The 27665-nt window shown below is 38.4% G+C and overlaps 1 protein-coding gene across 1 annotated transcript; it reads left to right on the top strand.

Annotated features, from left to right (window-relative positions):
• Positions 1-4460: 4460 nt before the first annotated feature.
• On the top strand, positions 4461-24185 carry LOC116610679. The gene is made up of 13 exons (XM_048731753.1): positions 4461-4667; positions 5517-5735; positions 6911-7022; positions 7396-7583; positions 7673-8135; positions 12871-13181; positions 14849-14983; positions 15354-15617; positions 16130-16435; positions 16701-16970; positions 17488-17526; positions 17609-17668; positions 21575-24185. Exons 1-13 carry the CDS (start codon positions 4529-4531, stop codon positions 21694-21696), a joined length of 2628 nt encoding a protein of 875 aa, XP_048587710.1. The 5' UTR covers positions 4461-4528; the 3' UTR covers positions 21697-24185.
• Positions 24186-27665: the final 3480 nt, after the last annotated feature.

The raw sequence follows: 27665 nt of genomic DNA, 5'->3' as shown, positions 1-27665 counted from the left end.
ATTTTGGTGAAATTGGGAGCTCATAAACTGGATGTGTGATTCCATATTAAGAAATAAAATATATAAAGCTGTATAGAATTTACCATGTACCAATAGTTATACTCTAAACCTTACCCTAAGGTAGATCCACAAGTTTTTGGTTGTCAGTCAAGTTGATGCCACTCAGGGTTAATGCCTTCTCTAGGATTCCTCTGTCCAGATCTCCCTCCAGATCTTCCTCCATTGTCTCATCCATGGCCATTTGTTGTTGCTCTTGTGGGCGCCCCTGTTCTGTTCTACTGGCACCATTTTCACTCTGATCCTGTTCACTGCTTGAAACTAGCAGTGAACATCTCTCTCCAATGTCACATCCACAGTCATCCTTTGCTGTTCTTGGGAGCTTTCTGATTCAACTCTTCCTCTTCTCTCTGCATCTCTTCTTCAATTTCATACTGCCAAGCTAGTCCCCTGAATAGTGCCATAAAGCGGTGTCCAAAATGTGAGAGCATTGTCTCAAGCCATGATACATAGTGTCCCTCAATTCCTAACTTCTGTGTGCGGTTTGCAGCAAAGAATCGTAGGTTGTAGTCAATAAGACCATATGGCATCCTGTCTATGGGCATTCTTGTTTTGCCATCATCCCCATCCTTCTCCAAGCATTTACATAAACTATACAAAATATTATGCTTTTCATTGTCAAATAAAGTCACGATGGCGCTCAAACTGACATCAATGAAGTCTCGATTGACAAATTTAAAGAAGTTCATATCAAATGAGTCAATTACAAATAACTTAAAAATTTGTTGTAGTAGTTGGGTCTTCATGTGCTTTGACATTGTCCTAAAACTAACTAGAAATGCCTTCACAATATCACCAATTGCTTGATCTTTTGGAGGCTTGTTTGGTGAGCAAGAGAACATTGGTGATAAATTAAAATCAACTATGTTTTGGAGTCGTTGAGGTGTAGCTGCAGGCGTTTCAGCACTCTCATCAATGGCAACATCGTCTAGTGTATAGTCGATGTTATAGGCTTCCTCTGCCTGGACTGTTGTTGCGTAGTGTTTGGTCAGGTATTTTCTCACACGGGTTCTGCATGCTTCCCCTAGAAAACATTAATTATTATTTATTTATTTGACAAATTATATCCTGTAGCAAAATATTACTCACACTGAATGAGGTGAATCACCCAGCTTTGCCATTAAATAAATATATATGAAAATCAACCAGGATGTAGCACAGAGGGCCAGATCTGAGGGCCAGATTCAGGAGGTGTGCGCACTACGGCCGCAATGCATTTGACAACGTCTATGTATTCAATGGACACAGATTGTGCTAGGTTATGGCAAAACCTGCTGCTTGGCCCTGCCTTGCTCTTAGAAAAAAATATATATACCTGCATTATTCAGCCATACAATAACAATTTTTTACTCCAAATCGTATATTATATAAAAAAAACCAGTTACACGCTTGGAAATGGGACACAGTTCAGGGAAAAAAGCAGGACATTAGAGGACTCAAGAATCAAATGCCCCAATATTTCAAGGAGAGGAGCTTTTTAATGACTTTTAACATTACTATACTGACTATAAAGGGATGTGCTACTTGACAGGGTGTGGTTTTTTGGCTGCTTTGTCCTGAATATATTTCTAGGTTATGTTTTTCCCTGCCCTAACAGGGTCAGTGTTCAAACATCTCAGTGTGCCCCCCCCCCCCCCCTCTATCCAAACATACCCTTCTTAAAGGCTGGTTTCCATAAAGTTGGTATAATCTTTGTACCAACATTGTACCAACACTCGTTGTTTGGGAAAATTGAACAAATAGATTCTCTGGTCTGATGCAGGGCTACCCATTGTATGCAGCACTATATAAGTTATGAAAAACAATGTTTAACAGGTTAATTCAAAAAGTGACCTGGGAGTTGAACCCAGCCCAAAGAATATGGTAAATATTCTTGGTGTACCCACATCACTTTTATTTTGCAAACCTGTCAAATATAAGTTATAGTAAAAAATAGTAATAGATGTGAAAGGGAATCCCTTAACCAAGGTGTCCATAATTTAAAGCTTATCTGAAATGTGACATTGATTATGTCTAATTAATAAAAAGAGCATATCTCTCGCTTCTATATTGATTCTATAAAATCCTTGGTACAGTGTGTACTGTACATATTTTGGTCTGACCTGTTATCAGAATCAATCTCAAGCAAAATAAAAGCACAAAAGGGTCACAAAAGCAAACATTTTGATTGTCCACAAAGTCATTGTGCCAGGTTTTCAAAAACCCTATAAACAGCCTCCTCCACATGGTCAACCGCTATTCCCTTGACATTATCACTATGAGCGAAACCTGGTTAAAGGAAAATAAACTTCTTCTACAGCATGTAACTATACCTGGGTATGTTCATGCCTTCAACAACAGGGATAAAAAGAAAGGCGGCGGCGTTGGTGTATATGTCAAGGAGTCAATTGAATTCATAAGGAGAACTGATATAGAAAGGCGATATCCTGCACTGGAACATCTCTGGCTGGAAATCAAGGGACGCAACAGGCACAGTAATTTGCTGTTGGGTGTAGTCTACAGGTCTGGAGCTATTATGACATACTCTGACTGGTTAGATACCTTCGAGTCACTCTTATCCGATCTGTCCATCTCCTGGCATGGGATGCTGTTAGTCACTGGAGACGTTAATGTGGACCTCTTCCGCCCATCGGAATGCTATGTGCGCAAGTATATGGACGTGCTGGAATCCTTGAATTTAACGCAGCTTGTTACCAAGGCAACACGCACTACCCTCTCGAGAGGGGACAGTCCACTCGCCTCCTCGGCTCCGACAGAACTTAAACTCCAACAGAACTTAAAGTGGAACAATGACATTAAAACAAAAATAAGTTCCTGTTATTCCACTCTGGCTGTTCTCTTAAAACTAAAGAACCTAGCTCCTTTCCACGTCAGAAAGCAACTAGCAGAGACTCTGGTCTTGTCGAGAATCGACTTTAACGATGTTGTAGCCTACCCTGCGCAGGATTTTAAGGAACTTTAAGGTCCAGCAGTGAAACTTAGCACGGCCCACACACCTGGTACTTTCTCGTATAATGCCTCTCAAATGTTTAACATGTTACCATCTGCAACGAGAGAGGCTCGTTGCAGATGGTAATTATTATTATTATTATTATTATTATTATTATTATTATTATTATTATTATTATTATTATTATTATTATTATTATTATTATTAGTATTAGTATTATTATTATTATTATTATTATTATTATTATTATTATTATTATTATTATTATTTGATCCTCACTCCAACAAATGAGCCGATGCTTCCCTGGGCGGCCTTTTATACCGCGCCTTCGTGTTTAAGGAAGAAATAGCCCGAGACTACCAAGGCAAATGTTTCTTTGTCAGTGACAAAAGAAAGCTTTTCACCTCCTTCGCGGCCGCCATTTTGGATTACTTTAAAAACAAAGTCGACTGCGCATGCGCGAACTAATGTATGTTAATAAGGGGCGCGGCGCTTAATTCCTGAGCGCTCTGTCCTTTCTTTCTCTTTGGTTATGGTGAGATTTTACTTTCTACATTTTTACTTTCTTTATTAAATTCCATATCAGATATATAGGTTACCCGTTTAAGTCATGACTTAAACATTTCATCACCTGCTGAAAGTTACCAAGCAAATTAGATCTGCATTGTTCAGAAATTTACCGACCACCTGTCAAGACGCTCCAACTTTCCAATCGACGCGGCGCCAATTTAAGGGCGGCGTTTGAATAACGAGCCAAGACGGAACAAACAGAATGGCATGCGGAAAAAATCATTTGTTGGTCTCTAGAGGTTTTTTAATATTTTCGATCGCTGTGCGCATTTGAGCAATCAGTTATTATTTGTTATTATTATTATTATTTGAGTTATTATTTGTCCATTTCACAATCCTTAATATGTTGATGGTTGAATGTTTTGTTTTCTGCTTACTCGCTTTACGACACAACAATTAATTTCCAGGGCGGATCTTTCTTATATGGAAAAGAACCTTATTGCTGAACAAACAAACTGTAGAGTATAATTATTACGCTTCCTGATTCTGTATAAGCACTCTCCACCCTCGCGTAGTATGGGTGGTAGATTTATTTTAATTGGAAAGTTTAGCGAAAAAGAGTTGCTGTATAAAATAAAGTTATTATAAAAGTTATTATATTACTCTGTCTTGGCCTAATTGCCACTACTGTCAGTCGCGGGTTAGGCGTGTTATTTACACGGACGAGTAAATAAAACTTACAAGTCATCAAAGTCAAATACTTCACGCGGGCTCCTCGCGCTAACACTATTTACACCCATTGGTCTCTGCTTCTTTATTTTGCCTGGGGGGCGGGAGAGCGGCAACCCAAATATGGGACAAAGGATGTGTCGCAAAACCAGCAGGGAGCTCTTAGCAATTAACAAAACAATATAGAAAAACCCACATATAATCGCCACCAGTAGCGCTACCGGTGGCAAAGAATGTCTTAATTCAAAGCGAGCGATAATCTGCTACAATACCACCTACTATATGCTACAAAAACAACAATGGTCATCTAGAATGGGGAGAAAAACGTTTTGTTCTGCTCATAGAATCTCTGTGTTCAGTCTTCTTTTCCTTTGTGTCTGGCTCATTGAGGTCGTAGGGGAAATCTACCCGTTTGCCCCTGGTAGGTGACGAAGTGTAACGTTCTATGTTTATTGTTCTACATTGAACTGAATTATCACTTTGACACAGGGCGCTAACAAACAAAACAGTTAGGTACACATAGGGCGGTTATAAAATAAACAGTTAAGTGCACAGACGTCATGTGAATAGCGTCCGTTCAACCCATTTCTTAATTTGATAAATGATTTAAATCCTATTTATTGTATTGTCTATGGATAGCGGTGTGTTTATAGTTTTAAAGCTACATAATATTAAATTTAGTTTAGATTTTTTTAAAAACAATGTTTGTTAACTTTTGTTTTAATAACCAAAAATTCCCGATGACTTTGAATTCGTGACACCAGAGCTGTATCAAGTCTTTATACCATAAAGATAACAAATGCGGGCGATCTTTTTACCATAAAGATAACATATGGAGGCGATCTTTATACCATAAAGATAACATATGCAGGCGATCTTTATACCATAAAGATAACATGCAGGCGATCTTTATATCATAAAGATAACATATGCGGGCGATCCTTATACCATAAAGATAACATATGCAGGCGATCTTTATACCATAAAGATAACATATGCAGGCGATCTTTCAACTGAGGTCGAAGCTCGCACTGATAGACCAACGGCCAGAGTGGGATTCGAAGCCATTGTGGAGTATTGTGAATCATGTTTTTACTTTAATTCCTTAATCATACGCGTTCTTAAACTTTGACTCTTTTAGGAAAAGGATCAAAGCAAATAGATGTTAGATATCTCGATATCCAAATAAAACCAAATTACACAATTCGTGTCTCGTTCCCTATCGAACGGTGTTTATCATTTCAACAGTTGACCCTGTGTTACATTTCAGGGGTGAGAAGACGCACTGGTGTGTACATCGAGAAATGGGATGGTATTGACACCTATTCTATTGACGCTTTTCGTAGAAATGAGCGCTTTCCTTATCTACCCACATGGCGAGGATATGGATCTCATTTCACTCAGCCTTCAAACTGGGGAGAGAACTTTGGATCACGCATCAGAGCTTATTTTGTTCCGAAACAAACAGGAGCACACGTTTTCTATATTTGTAAGTTATTATTTGTTCTTTTTACTTCGGGGTGTAGTAAACATTGCTAATGGGGGTTGGGAGATTGGCGTATGTATGCATTGGTATTATATAAAATTTAAAATCAGGTGATTTTTTTCCTCTTTTGGATGGCCGAATAAGGATTTGCGCGCTCCTTGAGGACTTCGTGATGTGTTCGTGATATTGTAGTGATATTGTAGTGATGTGTTCGTGATATTGTAGTGATGTGTTCGTGATATTGTAGTGATGTGTTCGTGATATTGTAGTGATGTGTTCGTGATGTTGTAGTGATGTGTTCGTGATATTGTAGTGATGTGTTCGTGATATTGTAGTGATGTGTTCGTGATGTGTTCGTGATATTGTAGTGATGTGTTCGTGATGTTGTAGTGATGTGTTCGTGATATTGTAGTGATGTGTTCGTGATATTGTAGTGATGTGTTCGTGATGTGTTCGTGATGTTGTAGTGATGTGTTCGTGATGTTGTAGTGATGTGTTCGTAATGTTGTAGTGATGTGTTCGTGATATTGTAGTGATGTGTTCGTGATGTTGTAGTGATGTGTTCGTGATATTGTAGTGATGTGTTCGTGATGTGTTCGTGATGTTGTAGTGATGTGTTCGTGATATTGTAGTGATGTGTTCGTGATGTTGTAGTGATGTGTTCGTGATATTGTAGTGATGTGTTCGTGATATTGTAGTGATGTGTTCGTGATGTGTTCGTGATGTTTTAGTGATGTGTTCGTTTTACTGTGGTGTTATTTTCGTTATACTGTAGCGGTGTGTTCGTGATACTATATTGGTGTGTTCGTGATACTGTAGCGTTGTGTTCGTGATACTATATTGGTGTGTTCGTGATACTGTAGCGGTGTGTTCGTGATACTATATTAGTGTGTTTGTGATACTGTATTGGTGTTGTTCGTGATTACTATATTGGTTTGTTCGTGATACTGTAGCGGTGTGTTCGTGATATTGTAGCGGTGTGTTTGTGATACTGTATTGGTGTGTTCGTGATACTGTAGAGGTGTGTTCGTGATACTGAAGTGCTGTTTATTATATACATACTGAGAAATACTCACTGAAAACATATTCAGTAAATTTTCGTGGTGCGTTTGTGATTAATGTGTTCGTGTGTTCCTTCTCTAGTAGTGTGTTCGTGGCCGACTGAATTTTTCTTTCAGCAAGTGACAATGGTGCCAGACTTTACTTGAGTAAAGACGAGTTGCCTGATCACAAGAGCTTGATAGCACAAGTCGCTGATCGACATTTCACAGCGCCTGGAGAATACGACAAGTAAGTACCCCTGATCGACATACGACAAATAATGTATTCCTGATTGACACACGACAAGTAAGTACCCTTGATCGACATACGACAAGTAAGTACTCCTGATGGACTTATGACAAGGAAATACCCATAATCGACATACGACAAGTGGGTACCCCTTATCGACATGCGACAAGTAAGTACTCCTGATGGACATACGACAAGGAAATGACCATGATCAACATACGACAAGTGGGATAAAAATACTCTGTTAAATGGTTGTCCTTATTCGTCAGGACATAAGAATACTCTGTTAAATGGTTTTCCTTTTTCCGCGGGGTTTAACTGATAAGAAATTGGTCCCGTCATTGTAGTCAAGTAGTCATTGTATCTACTGTAGGTATCCGGAACAGCAGTCTTGGCCTGTCCCGTTAGAGAAAGGCAAGTATTATTTCATCGAGACGCTGATGAAGGAGCTGTTCGATACGGACCATCTGTCAGTGGCCTTCAAAGGACCCGATGGTACCTTTCACGCCCCAATCGGCTCGGAATACCTTTGGACAGCAACCGTCTCTGAAACTGATTACAGTAAGAGCAAACAACTGTGAAGATGTCAAACGTATCGTGCGTGTCATTTTATAAAACATTACAATTGCGTGTTTGGGTGTTTTTTTCAGAGCATAACAAGACAGCTCAGTGGATATTGATCCGATACGCCGCCAGGTATGGCGCACGCGCAGGAGCTACCTCGGGAGATCGTGCTGCTTCCGTTTCCGGTGCTAAAGCGGGCAGGGACGCTGGTGCTCTGGCTGGAGAGAGGGCTGGTGCTGAGGCAGGGGCACAGGCGGCCGCTAAAGCTGCTCGTAAGATCATCACTACCACGATAAACAACGCGCTAAAGATGTACAAGAACACACGTGCGTATGCGCACGCCATTTTTATGAGCCCTGGCCATCACGTGACCATCAAGGAAGTAAATACACAAACCGGAAATGCTGGTACAGTTAGTATTACACAAACCGGTGGTGCTGGGAGAGGAAATAATAAGCAGACCGGAAGTGCTGAGGCGTCAAGTAACCTACAAAACGGAAGTGCCAGTGCATCGACAGGCTCTGCAGCAACAGCATTAACTACATCGAGGTAACAGACTTTCGCTTATATTTCGGTATTTGTTTACAGAGTAACCACAGTCTAAGGACACCCTCTTTATCATGGATATTAATCCGATACGCCGCCAGACTTTAATAAGGGCACTACTTCAATAAGAGCATGTTTTTAATAAGGGCACCACTTCAATAAGAGTATGACTTTAATAAGGGCACCCCTTCAATAAGAGCATGACTTTAATAAGGGAACCCCTTCAATAAGAGCATGACTTTAACCAAGAGACCATGATGTAAGAGAACGAATCCCCGTGGCCCATGATGTCGTCCTAGAAAGCTATTGTCAATCATAGCATCCATTTATGGTTCGTCGCGCCATATATGGTTATGGGCACCTCGCGAGCTTGTACATTTTCACAACAAACTTTTTCCTCTGCACTTCTCTACTTCGTTAGCTACCTGTTTTTATCCTTTTAGCTGCTCCTCAATGCTCATGATCACAATGCTACTCGTAGGATGGTGTCCTGGTATCTGTTAAGTTATGTAATTATTTTAAAGTTATCCAAATGTTATCAAATAATTGAACGTGAAGACGTTGGGCAGACGGCGAATTTGGAGTTTATTTATCAAGATGTGCATCGTGCAGACTCCTAAAAAGTTCTTTTTCTCTGCAATTCGGTGAAATATAATACCTAGGCATTCTCAGAGTCTATGTTATGCATTTTAATACAAGAAGGCCTTTAATTTTCCTTGATTTACAATATTTTTCAGATTAACGAACTTCAATTCTTCAGGCAAATGTTCAGAAATCATGTCACTCAAGACACCCTTGTCACTGGAATACGATTTTCTTCATTATAAAGACTTGAAATCTTTTATTTATGAAATACCTGCTTAAATAACCACTATATCGGTGTGAATATAATGGTATTAAGTTCTGGATGTATCTTTTTCATTAAAAGGGAATTGAAAGAGAATTGTGTGATGAAAACACAGATTTCTGATTGATTGTTGTTTTATATTGCGGATCAGCTGTGAAAACGTTTACTGGGGGAGTTGTTCCCCACGTCTAAAATCACGCACTCTATGCATTTTAATGTCTTTAATGTCCACGAAACGGTTGATTGAATCCAGCGTACTCTCTGGAAAATCATTTTCACAGCGTTCGTAAAAAAGAAAGGTATTTTCGGTCAAAAGATTTCCATAACAGCCTTTGCCGGTTCACATCGCATACGTTTAAGAAGTCAAATTTACGGTCAAGCCATGTCTCGAACTAGCCTCCTCCGCAGGTGTTTTAGTGGAAAAAGGGTTTTCTGTTGCGTATTCAAGAAAGAGTGGAGGCCTGGGCTATTTAACAGAAGAATTTTGACGCCTGCCAAAATTCGAGCACTGTGGACATATAATGGTACCCAGGTCCCCTTTGGGAGCCTTTTGCACTTACAGATAATATAAAGGGAGGGACCTAAGGGTATATGTGAAGTTGCGGAAACATGACGTCTTGAAAATTAAAAGCAAAGAGCGAGCGCTACGCAAAAAACTCCAATCGAAAGAAGAGAATAGACAGGCGTGTTAGCAAGCGTTAAGGCGTGCGCAAAGAGTGAGCGTAGAAGCGAAGGAGGGGAAAGATAAATATAAGCTTCAAAGAACCTTTCCGCGCTCGTTTCTTGACTAGGTTTCCTAGTTTTACTTTGTGGATAGCTCTAGCTAATTCATTGACGAAGAGTCGTCATTCGAGCACGTAAAGCCGTCAGCATGACAGGATTTGAGTAGGCCAAGATTCGATAACATCAAAACTTGCTTTCAGAGCTGATAAAAAGCTCTTTGCCGCTCTAATGTTTATTTCTCTACCACGGCTGGAACTTTAAAATCTAAATATTTTCCTTTTGGATTCAACGGGGTGTCTTCGTTTAATTTTTTCCGAGGCTGAGATGCATAATTCTTCAGAAACTAACGAAGTGACGCATTGCCATTCAAAAATGATCCGTTTCAGTTCTTGAAGCAATTGTCTTCGTCGCTTAAGTTTCCTAAAGCGCAGACGGCAAATATACTCGCTTACTCTTTTGGAAGAGAGACTCTTCAGCTCAAAAGCTATATCGAACTTCCCTTAACCCCCGAAGACAAATCTTTCGCTATTAGCTACATCCGTCGTGAGGCACAAATTACACGAAGGAATCGCCATATATTGGTTTGCACGCTTCGCGCCTTCGCTGTCAAACTCTCGTGCAAAATCATAACTTTCGAAAAATTATATATGCAGAGTACATGGAGCTATTAACCAATCGCGTGGATCGTTACATTTGAACCAGATGATAGCCAATTAGAAATCGCTTCACTCCAGCGGTAGGTGCGCGGGGGGTCTAAACAAGCTTTCTGTCGGTAATTCGCAGACAGTAATAATGGAACTATTTCCTGCTGCACGCAGGCTAGTCTCGAACGTGAATCGAGCCCGCAGAGGTGAGCAGCCCCATGCGCTGATGTGCTAATACACTATACAATGTGGCGAAAGGGTTCCATACGCTGATGTGCTATTACGCAGTACCACGTGGTGAGAGGCATTATAGCGTAGCATACCTAAGAAAAAGTGGTATATAAAACAAATATGGTAACAAATATTGGTAGCCCGTCGACTCGAGTTTTCGTGACGCGATGTCCGTCCGTCCGTCCCTTAAAAGCATCGTATGACAACCAAACTTGGCAGGTGTTATGTATGTGTCAAGGAAGGTGCAAATATGCTGTCGCGTGATATGTGACGTCATCGATAAAGTCACTAGAAGCAAAATTATGCTGACGTCTTCAAGATTCAAAACATTAATATCTTTTGAAAGAAACATTGTATAGCAACCAAACTTAGTAGGTGTCATGTATGTGTCAAGGGCGGCGCCAAGATATGGTCACGTGATCCGTGAAGTCATCGGTGACGACTCTTAAGGGTGTACTGACATTAGTGTTGCTCAGGAACGACGTTGCTACGCTGGTGGCGTTGAGCGCGCGCATATACATAACACGGAATTCGTCATTCCAAGCTTTCCCGAAGTTAAAAGAAATAAAAATATGCATTTCAAGCTCCCAAAAATTGACTTCAAGTTGATCTCAGCCTTTTCGGGTGATGATATTTCCAATGTTTTGTAAAAACGAAGATCCAGCGAAGATTTAGTCAAGCCAACCTTTTTTAAGCCAAAGTTTTCAATTTTCACTACCTGCGCGCCTCATTTAAATTTCATCATGTGAGATATCAGTGTGTCTGAGTAGGCCGAATGAGCACGCGCGGACTCTGTTTCACTTCCGGTTCTGCGTTTTCTAAAAAAAAGCTTTTTTTGTCGCCAAGTTATTTCAAAACGCAATATTTTTTCTGTATTCCTTTTTAAAAAATTCTCCTTCGTATAGCCAAGCATGGATTTAGTGTTAATCTAACAGAAACCAAAATTATATCAAATAATCTGGATTTCAGGACCTTTAAAAATCATAAAAAACAATTACTTTTAACTTTCTTTACAATTACTTCAATCATTTTTAAAATGCATGCTCGGCTTAATGCGCCCATCCCACAATATTCATAAAACCTATTTAATATTTGTTTTCGAGCAATTTTACTTGAAGTATTTGCTTTTATCTGTATCTATGACGTCACATTATGACGTCACTGGATAACGTTATAAAAAAAATCAGCACACTTGTGGTGGTCAACTTGGCAAATATCAGACCCTTATGACTTTCCACAAAGCTTTTATGCTATATTCAATTTTTTCTTAGCAACAGATGTCAGTACACCCTTAAAGCAAAACTATCACGATGTCATATCTATATTCATATATACATAAGACAACCAAATTTGGTATGTGTCATTAATGTAACAACGGGGGTGCACCTATATAGTCACGTGATTGTGACGTTACCGATGACGTCACTAGAAGCAAAAATATGCTGACGTCATAAAAATAAAAATGTATATTTCACGAAGGAAACATCGTATGGCAACCAAACTCGGTAGGTGTCATGTAGGTGTCAAGGGGGATGCAAGAATATGGTCACGTGCTGTGTGACGTCATCGATGACCTCACACTTAAAACAAAAAACGTGATTAAAAGCAAAAACATTCATATATCTTGAAAGAAACGTTGTTTCATAACCAAACTTGGCAGGTGTCATGTTTGTGTCAAGGAGGGGTGCAAAAATATGGTCACGTGATGACGTCATCGAGGACGTCACTAAAAGCAAAACTATTATGATTTCATTAAGAACAAAAATATCCATATCTAATAAATAAAACATCGTATGACAACCAATCTTGGTATGTGTCATGAAGGTGTCAAGGGGGTGCACCAATATAATCACGTGATTGTGACGTCACCAATGACGTCAATAGAATAAAAATATGCTGACGTCATCAAAATAAAAAAATATATTTCATTAAGAGACATCGTGTGACAACAAAACTCGGTATGTGTGATGTATGTTTCAAGTGGGGTGCAATGAGATGGTCACGTGACGTCACCGATGACGTCAATAAATTAAAACTACCCTGACGCCGAAACATCGTACGACAAATATACTTGTTATGTGTCATCTATATATATAATACACTAATGTGCTAATACGCTGATGCACGCATCAGCTCCATACGCTGATGTGCTATTACAATTAGCATTTGGTGAGAGGCTCTATACACTGATGTGCTAATACACTGTACCATGTGATAGAATGCCCCATACGCTGATGTGTTAATACACCGTACAGCGTAAATCGCTTCATATTTCCATTCTTTCCTCACTTAGCTCCGGCTCATCTTCACTGCCTGGTGTGACGACCAATCAGGAGACTCGTGTCACAGGGGGAGCAACAGACCATTTGCAGAAGTACCGGCTCCCAGGGGTAGAACCAGACAGGGAAGGCACGCCATTCGGAAGCCGCGGTGTTGCCATACCAACAGATACAGTGGCTTCTCAACAAGCAGCCATACAATTCGCGAAATTGCAAAGAATGGGGGGCGCATCGAATGTCAAAAACGTCAAGAATTCCAACAAAGGCGTAAAGCCTGTCTTCGAGTCTTTAATGAGTGGTAATAGTGGAAATGCAACATTTGTAGGTAGGTTTGCACTAAACTTTCAACCAAAACTGACAATCTCTCAGGGTGGATTTTTGTCTGAGCATGCGCATCACATCCGCATGTCTAGGGCCTAGTAGCGAGATTCACTCACGATGTTTACAAATGTGTTGAACTTTTGGACGTCAATAATCTGCTTTACGCACGCAGGGAGGCCTTTTTTGAGAGGATGTCTATGTCTGTACTCTATTGCATGGTATCTATAGAGTTCATTTATCAATTCGGCTATTTTATATTGCATTCTCAATTTTTGAATCTCTGGGATATGCGAATAAATCAGGTCAAACAGCCATTGACAGAATATTATATTTGTGAATTAATAGAATCTGGAAGGTAGAAACCAAAGAATTTATAAATATATGCTATTTCGTGATGGAAAAGTTTTGTTATTATCTGAAACTGTTATAATCAAGCTCAGATTCGTACATAGATAGTATATAAGTGATAATAGTAATATATTTTTAATAAATCTCCTGATGAGCGGGCAACCACGAAACAGGCTTGTAGAGATGAAACGGTAGTTCGCGTGTTTTTTCCTACAAACCAAGATATATATATATATATATATATATATATATATATATATATATATATATATATATATATATATATATATATATATATATACACCAAAAACTGGAAATTGACTCTGCCAAATATATATATATATATATTTTTTTAGTGTTGGTTTGAGAAAAATACAAACTACATAGGTTTCCCTACAGGTCTGTTTCGTGGTTGCCCACTCATCAGGGGATTAAATCCCCTGATGAGTGGGCCTACTATACACCGCTCTACTTTCGAGTATTGAGCACTTTCTATGAAAGCCTTCAACCATCATTTTATATATTTTTTTATGTAAATTTTGTATATAGATAGTATATAAGTGATGGTAGTAATATATTCTTAATAAATTTCCTGATATATATATAATAGAGAGAGAGAATATATATAATATAGAGAATAGAATATATATATATATATTCTCTCTCTCTCTATTATATATATATATATATATCAGGAAATTTATTAAGAATATATTACTACCATCACTTATATACTATCTATATACAAAATTTACATAAAAATAGGGCGCGAAATTTGAATGGCTGTTATGATGAAATTGAATAGTTCAGCTGTTGCATAACAAGGCTTTGTTCCTGTTGCGGCACGAAGACACTAGCTCGTTACGCTTGTTTAAGGTTGATAGCTTGTGTTGGCGAATAATGACGCCAACGTTCGAACGTTATATATGTTGTTAGTTGATGTTATACAGCTTTTGCAATAATGGTTGTCAGTGCAAATGGCAAATGGCAAATGGCAGTTCTACGACCGAAAGTAACCATGCGTCTCGAAGAATATGGTTTAATCAAAACAATTATCCATTAAAGGCTACCAATGCTTGGCTATTGCTGGACTTTATTTAACACCTTTAATTTTACAAATAATGGGTGACAACCTTTTGTGAAATAGGTGTATATATGTGTGTGTGTGTGTGTGTGTGTTTGTTTTTTTGTATTGAATATCTTGTTTTTCTTTAAGCTTAGTGTTGAGAGTGTTTTTAATATATATCAATAATCGACTCATTTTGCCCAGATGAGTTTAATATCTGGAATTTATTAAAGATCATTTCGCTTTCTTCATTGTAGAAAGTGAGATCGGGAGCCAAGAAAGTCGAGAGTCTACAAGGGAAAGGGCCAAGTTTGTCTACTACCCGAAAAAAGGAGAAGACCCGGATGAGGTGGCGAGAAAACTGGTGTATGACGATGGAACAGCAAGCAAAGGTAACATTAACAACATCAGCAAGTACCACTACAACAGCGGTGACTACTTGCACACAACATATCCTGTAACATCATTATCTCATTGCATCTCATCTCGCCCCCCCCTCCCCACACTTTCCTGACACCTACATGATATCTTTCAAACCTGGTTGTCGGACGATGTTTCTTTCTCGACGTATGAGTATTTTTATGGAGGGAATAACGTCGGACATCGGACATTACTCGTTACGAAAACAACTTGACTTGATAATTTAAAAATACTATTGAAAAAAACCGGGTCCCCCTTCAGACTTCGAGCGAGAGATCGATATTTTCTCCTATTTGAATCACACTGTGCACTGCTAAATTTGTTATATTGTACTTATTTCAGTTGTGTTCAACGCTCACTACAGTATCCATTCGCTAGATGTGCCCGCGATACAAATCAATCTGACCAAAAACCTTTGCTTCCGGTCTGTGAATAGTCACGTGACGCTTCGGGGGGCATGCCAGTTTTTTATCATTAGGGAGGGCCTTCTTCCAATGACAAACTCAGACGACTTCTCACTTCAGTCGGCGTGCGTTCCCGACCATTACATTGTTCAAAAGAATTACAGGTTCTTCTTGGCGAAACATGACGGGAGTTTACACTTTGGTAAGTAATAAGACATCTACGCCAGTTACGGTTAGTGATGCTTAATAACAGGGACCTTAAACAAGGACGACGACGACGGAATAAATAAAATGCTAATGCCAGATAAACTAAGGATTTTCTACGGTAGCGAACGTAGCTAGGGGAGTTTACAGTGCATCATCCCACCCCCTAAATGGCTGAAATTTATCAGACAGAACGCATTGCCACGTGCTGCTATTGAATTCTGTATCAAATCCATTTGCCGTCGTAGTCCACAGTACATTTAACGCAGCCCACTAATGTGCTTTTTGAGAATGGTAATTGAATCTGTAATAGCGAGTTGTCTGTAATAGCGAGTTGTCTGTGATAGCGAGTTGTCGGTGATAGCGAGTTGTCTGTGATAGCGAGTTGTCTGTGATAGCGAGTTGTCGGTGATAGCAAGTTGTCTGTGGTAGCGAGTTGTCTTTAATAGCGAGTTGTCTGTGATAATAAGGATTGTAGTAGTAATCAAAGCTGGTATATTACCTCCTCAGCTCGAGAAGCAACTTTTGCTTTCTACAAGATAATGAGCTTCCCGTCTGCGTTGCAAATCATGAGTTTCTACCACTACCTTTGGTTCACTTGTGAAGACAAGCGCAAGAACAACTTCAACACCGGTATCCACCTCGAGTACAATAACCCTACCAACGAGTTCCTCGAGAGATGCTCATTTAACTTCCTTCCGATGCCATCTAATGCCAGCCCAACTATGAGTTGTAAAGGCGTGCTCGACCATCAACCGCCCAAGATCCCCGGTCAGTCCATCAAGGAAGGGAGGCAACGGAAGCTTAAACCTAATGGTAAGAGGTTCTTCAAGCAGTATTGTAAACTTCTTGCGTTGTGAAATTTCAAAAGTTTATAGAATATGCGTAATAATTTTATATAGCCATGAATTAAAGGCCAGATGTTGTATATCTTTATATAGCATGAATTAAAGGCATGCTAGTTTATATTTAAATTTACTAGCTCAGGTGCTCGGGTACATAAATGACTGATGATATTTTTTGTTAGTGCGAGGGGAAAGGGGGTAAATGTATCTAAAACTAAGTACACCATTGTCTCTAGAAACGTGCATCGCTCTGCGGTTTATTAACATGGCACACCGACCGGTCGTGATAACCAGTGATCTAAAAGACGACAGTTATCTCATCACTAGCAAAGATTTCAAGCTTAAGACAGTGATACGACGGCCACAGCTCCATCACCACATCACATTCAAGGCGTTTGACCCTACGAGGGAAAAAGCGATCCTTTTATTTGGTGACAATAGCATAACCTTGCAGCCGCTGACCACGTGTGATGACTACATTCCTGTGGAGGTCACGGCATCTGCAGGTACATGACGTCACCACAAGTTTGCCATAAATGAGGGCGCTTATCATAGAAATCGAGTCACTTCAACGACTGTTTCACGTACATAATTGCTATGATTAATCGATTTGTAACTTTTTAATGAAACCTTTTCAATTCTTGGTCACGTGCTAACGAGTGTGACGCGATAATCTCATCGATCTCTGTGAACTTCCCTATATATTATTTGCTGAGTCTCATTTTAAAACCTCAAATCTTCTCTGAGTTACAGCTCTTTTAATATCAGCAACAGGCAACAGGGTCGAAGAAGTTCGCCAATAGACCCTTTTTAAGAGCTACTAGCAGCAGATAATCGGGATTGTAATGTGAAATCTAATTTCCTTAAAATGAAAGGTTCTGCAAAATCCATCTTTTCCTTAAAATGATCAATTCAGTGCAATACCCTTAAGAAACCATCTACTTTCTTTTCCATAGCCTGCATTCAAAAACTTATAACTTTTCCCCTCGTTTAGCTTCACTTAAAGACATCTTTATTCTCCAGGTGTTAAACCTCCTTCACCGTCTTACCCTCCTACCACAGGTAAGTTTAAAAATACAATAAAATAAAATAAATATAGGTCACTTCCTGACTGATGACTAAAGTGACCTGTTTCCGTTTTCAGAGCAGCCATCATTACACGTCCATTACCACTACCATCCCCCGGCAGCGCCAACACCAACCGGTACATCAGATAGCCTGGGAAGCCAGTGTATCAAACGATTCAGTTGCCTGTGTTTTTTAAGACAGTGTTGCCTGTGTTTTATAAGAAAGTGTTGCCTGTGTTTTATAAGACAGTGTTGCCTGTGTTTTATAAGAAAGTGTTGCCTGTGTTTTTTAAGACAGTGTTGCCTGTGTTTTATAAGAAAGTATTGCCTGTGTTTTATAAGACAGTGTTGCCTGTGTTTTATAAGACAGTGTTGCCTGTGTTTTATAAGAAAGTATTGCCTGTGTTTTGTAAGACAGTGTTGCCTGTGTTTTATAAGACAGTGTTGCCTGTGTTTTGTAAGACAGTGTTGCCTGTGTTTTGTAAGACAGTGTTGCCTGTGTTTTGTAAGACAGTGTTGCCTGTGTTTTGTAAGACAGTGTTGCCTGTGTTTTTTAAGACAGTGTTGCCTGTGTTTTATAAGAAAGTGTTGCCTGTGTTTTGTAAGACAGTGTTGCCTGTGTTTTGTAAGACAGTGTTGCCTGTGTTTTGCAAGGCAGTGTTGCTTGTGTTTTGTAAGACAGTGCTGCCTGTGTTTTATAAGAAAGTGTTGCCTGTGTTTTGTAAGACAGTGTTGCTTGTGTTTTGTAAGACAGTGTTGCCTGTGTTTTATAAGAAAGTGTTGCCTGTGTTTTTTAAGACAGCGTTGCCTGTGTTTTGTAAGACAGTGTTGCCTGTGTTTTTTAAGACAGTGTTGCTTGTGTTTTTTAAGACAGTGTTTCTTGTGTTTTGTAAGACAGTGTTGCCTGTGTTTTGTAAGACAGTGTTGCCTGTGTTTTATAAGACAGTGTTGCCTGTGTTTTGTAAGACAGTGTTGCTTGTGTTTTGTAAGACAGTGTTGCCTGTGTTTTGTAAGACAGTGTTGCCTGTGTTTTGTAAGACAGTGTTGCCTGTGTTTTATAAGAAAGTGTTGCCTGTGTTTTATAAGAAAGTGTTGCCTGTGTTTTGTAAGACAGTGTTGCCTGTGTTTTTGTAAGACAGTGTTGCCTGTGTTTTTTTAAGACAGTGTTGCCTGTGTTTTATAAGACAGTGTTGCCTGTGTTTTATAAGAAAGTGTTGCCTGTGTTTTTTAAGACAGTGTTGCCTGTGTTTTATAAGAAAGTATTGCCTGTGTTTTGTAAGACAGTGTTGCCTGTGTTTTGTAAGACAGTGCTGCCTGTGTTTTATAAGAAAGTGTTGCCTGTGTTTTGTAAGACAGTGTTGCTTGTGTTTTGTAAGACAGTGTTGCCTGTGTTTTATAAGAAAGTGTTGCCTGTGTTTTTTAAGACAGCGTTGCCTGTGTTTTGTAAGACAGTGTTGCCTGTGTTTTTTAAGACAGTGTTGCTTGTGTTTTTTAAGACAGTGTTGCTTGTGTTTTGTAAGACAGTGTTGCCTGTGTTTTGTAAGACAGTGTTGCCTGTGTTTTATAAGACAGTGTTGCCTGTGTTTTATAAGACAGTATTGCCTGTGTTTTGTAAGACAGTGTTGCCTGTGTTTTGTAAGACAGTGTTGCCTGTGTTTTGTAAGACAGTGTTGCCTGTGTTTTGTAAGACAGTGTTGCCTGTGTTTTTTAAGACAGTGTTGCCTGTGTTTTATAAGAAAGTGTTGCCTGTGTTTTGTAAGACAGTGTTGCCTGTGTTTTGTAAGACAGTGTTGCCTGTGTTTTGTAAGGCAGTGTTGCTTGTGTTTTGTAAGACAGTGCTGCCTGTGTTTTATAAGAAAGTGTTGCCTGTGTTTTGTAAGACAGTGTTGCTTGTGTTTTGTAAGACAGTGTTGCCTGTGTTTTATAAGAAAGTGTTGCCTGTGTTTTTTAAGACAGCGTTGCCTGTGTTTTGTAAGACAGTGTTGCCTGTGTTTTTTAAGACAGTGTTGCTTGTGTTTTTTAAGACAGTGTTGCTTGTGTTTTGTAAGACAGTGTTGCCTGTGTTTTGTAAGACAGTGTTGCCTGTGTTTTATAAGACAGTGTTGCCTGTGTTTTGTAAGACAGTGTTGCTTGTGTTTTGTAAGACAGTGTTGCCTGTGTTTTGTAAGACAGTGTTGCCTGTGTTTTGTAAGACAGTGTTGCCTGTGTTTTATAAGAAAGTGTTGCCTGTGTTTTATAAGAAAGTGTTGCCTGTGTTTTGTAAGACAGTGTTGCCTGTGTTTTTGTAAGACAGTGTTGCCTGTGTTTTTTTAAGACAGTGTTGCCTGTGTTTTATAAGACAGTGTTGCCTGTGTTTTATAAGAAAGTGTTGCCTGTGTTTTTTAAGACAGTGTTGCCTGTGTTTTATAAGAAAGTATTGCCTGTGTTTTGTAAGAAAGTGTTGCCTGTGTTTTGTAAGACAGTGTTTCTTGTGTTTTGTAAGACAGTGTTGCCTGTGTTTTGTAAGACAGTGTTGCCTGTGTTTTATAAGACAGTGTTGCCTGTGTTTTATAAGACAGTGTTGCCTGTGTTTTACAAGAAAGTATTGCCTGTGTTTTGTAAGACAGTGTTGCCTGTGTTTTATAAGACAGTGTTGCCTGTGTTTTGTAAGACAGTGTTGCCTGTGTTTTGTAAGACAGTGTTGCCTGTGTTTTGTAAGACAGTGTTTCTTGTGTTTTGTAAGACAGTGTTGCCTGTGTTTTGTAAGACAGTGTTGCCTGTGTTTTATAAGACAGTGTTGCCTGTGTTTTATAAGACAGTGTTGCCTGTGTTTTATAAGAAAGTATTGCCTGTGTTTTGTAAGACAGTGTTGCCTGTGTTTTGTAAGACAGTGTTGCCTGTGTTTTGTAAGACAGTGTTGCCTGTGTTTTGTAAGACAGTGTTGCCTGTGTTTTGTAAGACAGTGTTGCCTGTGTTTTTTAAGACAGTGTTGCCTGTGTTTTATAAGAAAGTGTTGCCTGTGTTTTGTAAGACAGTGTTGCCTGTGTTTTGTAAGACAGTGTTGCCTGTGTTTTGTAAGGCAGTGTTGCTTGTGTTTTGTAAGACAGTGCTGCCTGTGTTTTATAAGAAAGTGTTGCCTGTGTTTTGTAAGACAGTGTTGCTTGTGTTTTGTAAGACAGTGTTGCCTGTGTTTTATAAGAAAGTGTTGCCTGTGTTTTTTAAGACAGCGTTGCCTGTGTTTTGTAAGACAGTGTTGCCTGTGTTTTTTAAGACAGTGTTGCTTGTGTTTTTTAAGACAGTGTTGCTTGTGTTTTGTAAGACAGTGTTGCCTGTGTTTTATAAGACAGTGTTGCCTGTGTTTTATAAGACAGTGTTGCCTGTGTTTTATAAGACAGTGTTGCCTGTGTTTTGTAAGACAGTGTTGCTTGTGTTTTGTAAGACAGTGTTGCCTGTGTTTTGTAAGACAGTGTTGCCTGTGTTTTGTAAGACAGTGTTGCCTGTGTTTTATAAGAAAGTGTTGCTTGTGTTTTATAAGACAGTGTTGCCTGTGTTTTGTAAGACAGTGTTGCCTGTGTTTTATAAGACAGTGTTGCCTGTGTTTTATAAGAAAGTGTTGCCTGTGTTTTATAAGACAGCGTTGCCTGTGTTTTGTAAGACAGTGTTGCCTGTGTTTTTTTAAGACAGTGTTGCCTGTGTTTTATAAGAAAGTGTTGCTTGTGTTTTTTAAGACAGTGTTGCCTGTGTTTTGTAAGGCAGTGTTGCCTGTGTTTTATAAGAAAGTGTTGCTTGTGTTTTTTAAGACAGTGTTGCCTGTGTTTTATAAGAAAGTATTGCCTGTGTTTTGTAAGACAGTGTTGCCTGTGTTTTATAAGACAGTGTTGCCTGTGTTTTATAAGACAGTGTTGCCTGTGTTTTATAAGACAGTGTTGCCTGTGTTTTATAAGACAGTGTTGCCTGTGTTTTATAAGAAAGTGTTGCCTGTGTTTTATAGGAAAAGGTTGCCTGTATTTTATAAGAAAGTGTTGCCTGTTTTTTTTTAAGACAGTTTTGCCTGTGTTTTGTAGGTTGTCCAGTTCAATGTACAACACATTGTCTACATTTCTGTCCGCCGAACTGTTGCAAAACGGTAAAAATGGATACTGCCAGAGATTACTCGATGCCTCATCCGGTAGAAAAAGTTAACTAAGGTGGTATGGATTTTCCAAGCAAGATACCAGATACTCGATGTCCGATGCTCGATACTAGATGCACGATATCGAAAATTTTCCCTTACAAGATACTAATACTAATACTCGATAGTCGTTATCCCCCCAAAAGTAAAGGACACTTTTTTAGGCTAATGACAGAAATATGTAAGAAGTTAAGAGAAAGAAAGTTATATTGTTCATGACCATGATAAAAATAGGTACTTCAGTTTGATTCTCATGGACGCCGAGTATCCTGCTGTTAATTATCCAAACAAGAATAACAATTTATAATAGGTAATATTTTTACTAATATCTATTCATGTAAGAACCCGTACAGCATTTTGAATTGAAAGACACTCATGAAAAAAAAAAACATTTTTGGGATGTTTATAGAAAAAAAATAGAGTCCAAAAAAAAAATTACTACCAAACCTCCAAACCCTTTTCCATTTCCGACCCGCTCCCAATAGGTGAGACTCCCGCTCCGATACGTTCCCAATAAATAAGAGCCCGATGAGCTCCTACTCAATGAGATCCCCGCCCAGATGAGCTCCTACTAAATGAGACCCCCGCCCCGATGAGCTCCCAATAGCTTGGTCCCCCACTGTTACACGCTCCTACTAGCTTAGACCCCCACTTTCTCACGCTCCCAATAGCTTAGACCCCCACTTCCTCACACTCCCAATAGCTTAGACCCCCACTGTTACACTCTCCTACTAGCTTAGACCCCCACTTCCTCACGCTCCCAATAGCTTAGACCCCCACTTCCTCACACTCCCAATAGATTAGACCCCCACTGTTACACGCTCCTACTAGCTTAGACCCCCACTTCCTCACGCTCCCAATAGCTTAGACCCCCACTTCCACACTCCCAATAGCTTAGACCCCCACTTTCACAAGCTCCCAATAGCTGAGGCTCCCACTCAGACAAGCTCCCAATAGCTGAGATCTCCGCTCCGACAAGCTCCCAATAGCTGAGATCTCTGCTCCGACAAGCTCCCAATAGATTTTAATTCCTCTCCGATAAACTTCCCAATAGCGGAGACCTCGGACCCAATGAGCTCCCAATAGCTGACGTCATGTTAGTGTCAAAGGGGCCGAAACAGAATCGTGTTGTGTGCCGTCATTGATGACGCCATAAAAATAATCATATTTTTTGAAGAAACGCTGGTACTTCATGTTATGTTTATAATGCATTCTCCCTGTCAAGAAACGCGGGTGAGGCAATAAGCGATCACGAATCGGGATTATAGTATTTTATGAAGTATTTGCTTCGAAATAATCTTGATTTTGTCAAAATCAGAATTGCTGCTACCCTCCGCCCACTGCGCAGTGATGATGTTATAATAGAATGATGTTATTATATCACTGCGCAGTGATGATGTTATAATAAAATGATGTTATGATATCACTGCGCAGTGATGATGTTATAATAAAATGATGTTATGATATCACTGCGCAGTGATGATGTTATAATAAAATGATGTTATGATATCACTGCGCAGTTATGATGTTATAATAAAATGATGTTATTATATCACTGCGCAGTGATGATGTTATAATAAAATGATGTTATGATATCACTGCGCAGTGATGATGTTATAATAAAATGATGTTATGATTTCACTGCGCAGTGATGATGTTATAATAAAATGATGTTATGATATCACTGCGCAGTGATGATGTTATAATAAAATGATGTTATGATATCACTGCGCAGTGATGATGTTATAATAAAATGATGTTATGATATCACTGCGCAGTGATGATGTTATAATAAAATGATGTTATGATATCACTGCTCAGTGATTATGTTATAATAAAATGATGTTATGATATCACTGCGCAGTGATGATGTTATAATAAAATGATGTTATGATATCACTGCGCCGTGATGATGTTATAATAAAATGATGTTATGATATCACTGCGCAGTGATGATGTTATAATAAAATGATGTTATTATATCACTGCGCAGTGATGATGTTATAATAAAATGATGTTATGATATCACTGCGCAGTGATGATGTTATAATAAAATGATGTTATGATATCACTGCGCAGTGATGATGTTATAATAAAATGATGTTATGATATCACTGCGCAGTGATGATGTTATAATAAAATGATGTTATTATATCACTGCGCAGTTATGATGTTATAATAAAATGATGTTATGATATCACTGCGCAGTGATGATGTTATAATAAAATGATGTTATGATATCACTGCGCAGTGATGATGTTATAATAAAATGATGTTATGATATCACTGCGCAGTGATGATGTTATAATAAAATGATGTTATTATATCACTGCGCAGTTATGATGTTATAATAAAATGATGTTATGATATCACTGCGCAGTGATGATGTTATAATAAAATGATGTTATGATATCACTGCGCAGTGATGATGTTATAATAAAATGATGTTATGATATCACTGCGCAGTGATGATGTTATAATAAAATGATGTTATGATGGAACGATATATGTTCTATAACTTCTCTTCCTCATTTCAAGTCTAAACTCAAACAATACCTATGAAACTAAGCTCCATGCAAATACTTGTAACCTGTTATGTAATGTATTGTAGCTTATCGTATATTTTTCTGTATTATTTTTTGTCCCCATTTAAACCAGCTTTGCTGAATTGGGTGGCCTTCTTAAATATTGCAAATAAATAAACAAACAAACCAACCAACAAATGAATAAATAATGTTATGATATCTTTGCGCAGTAATGATATTTTGATTTATTTTTTTTTCGGGGTCAGGGATCCATCAAATCGCGCGCTCTGATTAGCTCTCGTGAGGTCCGGTATCCTACGATCCGGACCCCGCGATACCGGACCGCTCACCTCCAAAGCTCGAAATTGTGAGTTGATTTGTAAAATGGCCATCGAAAACTTGATTTTTACTCCCGAGGTTAGAGATATTCATACTAAAACGGCATTTTATTTGTCATTTTATCTAGAATCGACGACTTTACGGAAAATCGGCTTCAAACTCCCTGTGTTTTGACAATTTTTTCGCCATAATGATTTTGCAACGCGCGCGAGAATTTCAAGTTTGCTGAAAGTTTATTTGGGATAAGAAAAGGCAGCAAATCGTCTCTTTATATGAAAAAAAACGACAAATTACTCAATGAACTTATCTGCATAATCAGCTTAACGTATACGTTTTTCTTATCGTCTGTGGAGGATTTAAAGCGAAAGAAAACATTTCTACGATGAATTCGAGTTGAGAACGACGTATCAATTTGAACTAAATTATTTTACAAAATTGTTGGTCAAAACTCAGAGAATGTCTTCTTTGGGGGTTCTATATTTCTGGAGGATTAAAAGCGTTGTCTGGAAATACAAAATGGAGTTTATTGAATGATCATGAGCGAATAAAATCTTCACGAACATTCACGTTGCCTCGTGCAACCATAAGACCGTATGGCAAACAAAGTTGGAAAATCTATTGAGGAAAAAATTAATATGGCCATCGGCCTCGGTCAGTATTTTCAAGACCTCGATCACGGTATTTCACGATACGTGCCTCCCAGCTGGTAAATAACATATATATGTTTTAGTTATAATGATGTTATAATATCTGTAAGCTATAATGATGATATGATATCTTTTAGTTATAATGATGTTACGATATCTTTAAGTTATAACGATTTTATGATATCTTTTAGTTATAATGATGTTATGATATCTGTAAGCTATAATGATGTTATGATATCTTTTAGTTAATATATAGATTTAGGCACTGCCTAAAGGTGGAGCCAGCATTTGATACCTTTTTGTGTTGACTGATAGGGGTAATTTAGGGGGATCTAGGTGTCTTTAAAATGTTTTTTAATGAGATTAAAAAAGTCATTTTTTTTACTACCATGTCTTTATGGATTGTAAAGGCCCACCTAGGAGGGGTGCGAACGCACCCCCCCCCCCCCCCCCACACACACACACACACAACGGCGAAAGGAACACTTTCGGTTCTCAATAGAGGTGCTATTATCTTTAGACCAAACTCACTCTGGTATGTAGCCAAATCCGAGATTAAATCCCCCTGGAAATACTGCAAAGGCACGGTCAGATTTTTATTAGAGAACTCCCCCCCCCCCCCCCCCCCGGGAAATATAAGGTCCACTTTTTTTTTATTTCTCACCCCACCAAGAAAAATCCTCGGTATGGGTCTGTTGCATTGGCCCCTACAAATGTATCAAGCAAGCACTCATTTAATAATATTTTATATGCAGTATGAAAGTTAACAAATACTAAACCTTGGTAAGAAAAAGGCTGTCAAACTTTAGGTGTCTTAGTTGAGTCTAATGGTCAACTCTTATTTTCCCTCTTATTTAACTCCACTATCTATATTTTGTTTATTATCAAAATAGCATTCTAACAAGCTTTGACCTTGTGAAGAATATATCAAGGATGTAACAGTATTCCAAAGAATTAGATGCCATAATGTAGTTTTCACGTACTGCAACTGATTATTCAGAAGGATGTGTTAAAATTAAACTCCACAAATGTACCTCCTGACATGCATTACGTATTGGTGCACCCACCTTTTGGCCTTATTTTTAGAAACTTTGGATCCACTCATACAGGCTACTAAAAAATGAATGCAATGGAGGCAAATCCTAAATTACTGAAAGTTTCTAATTTCAAACCAAACCATGTTCATTGATCTATGTTCGGGGCAGAGAGGAATAAATATGAAAATAAACAAAAAGTCAATGGGGAGCGAAGAAAAGGGAGAAATGTGACTCTATTTGAAAAACATGTTACTCTATTCTAAAACATTTATAACAATAATGCAATAATAACTTGACTGAGCACTTTCCTAAGTATTTTTCCTTTTCCCTATTACCTTTAGGATTGATATAAAACTGTTTTCTTTACAAATTTATTAATGAAAAAGCACAAGTTTGTTGTTATCTTTATATAATTTAAGTACTTTGATCTAATAAAGGGGCCTGAGAGTTGCGCGGCTGGATTACTGGCTGGCTGGCTGATTTGTGACACCACACGGTAACCGCGCGATGACCACAAAACCAAGTCGCATAGCTTACCATATCTCTATACCTATGGAGCTCCGCGCGCGGCCTGCGGCCGCGCTGGCCCCGCTATAAGGATGGTATGATATCTTTTAAATATAATGATGTTATGATATCATTTAGTTATAATGATGTTATGATACCTATTAGTTATAATGACGATATGATATCTTTCAGCTATAATGATGCTATGATATATTTTTGTTATAATGATGTTATGATACCTTTAGTTAAAATGATGCTTTTAGTTATAATGATGGTATGATATCTTTTAGTTTTAATCATGTTATGATATCTTTTAGTTATAATGATGATAAGATATCTTTCAGCTATAATGATGCAATGTTATCTTTTAGTTATAATGATGTTATGATATCTTTTAGTTTTAATGTTATGATTTCTTTTAGTTATAATGATGTTATGATATCTTTTAGTTATTATCATGTTATGATATCTTTTAGTTATAATAATGTTATGATATCTTTTAGTTATAATGATGTTATGATATCTTTTAGCTATAATGATGTTATGATATCTTTCTAGTTATAATGATGTTAAGATATATTTTAGTTATAATCATGTTATGATATCTTTAAGTTATAATCATGTTATGATATCTTTGAGTTATAATCATGTTATATATGTTTTAGCTATAATTATGTTATGATTCGGGGAAATGCTGATGCTGAACGAAATGCATTCACTAGATGTCCATCCTGTTATAACTAGATGGGTTTTTTCTTTCTTAACGGATATGTCACAGCGCGTAAGAATAGGAAGCTCATTGTCTTTGCCTGTGTCCCCTAATGGGGTAATCCCTCAGGGAACTAAGCTAGCACCTCTGTTGTTCGCGATATTAGTAAACAAGCTAGTGGCACAATGGCCAGCACGTATAAAATATGTAGATGACACAA

This window comes from Nematostella vectensis, chromosome 8 (assembly GCF_932526225.1).
Source record: "Nematostella vectensis chromosome 8, jaNemVect1.1, whole genome shotgun sequence".
Classification (NCBI taxonomy): domain Eukaryota; kingdom Metazoa; phylum Cnidaria; class Anthozoa; order Actiniaria; family Edwardsiidae; genus Nematostella; species Nematostella vectensis.
Note: the sequence above shows the minus strand (reverse complement) of the source record. Positions and strands in the feature narration are given on the sequence as shown.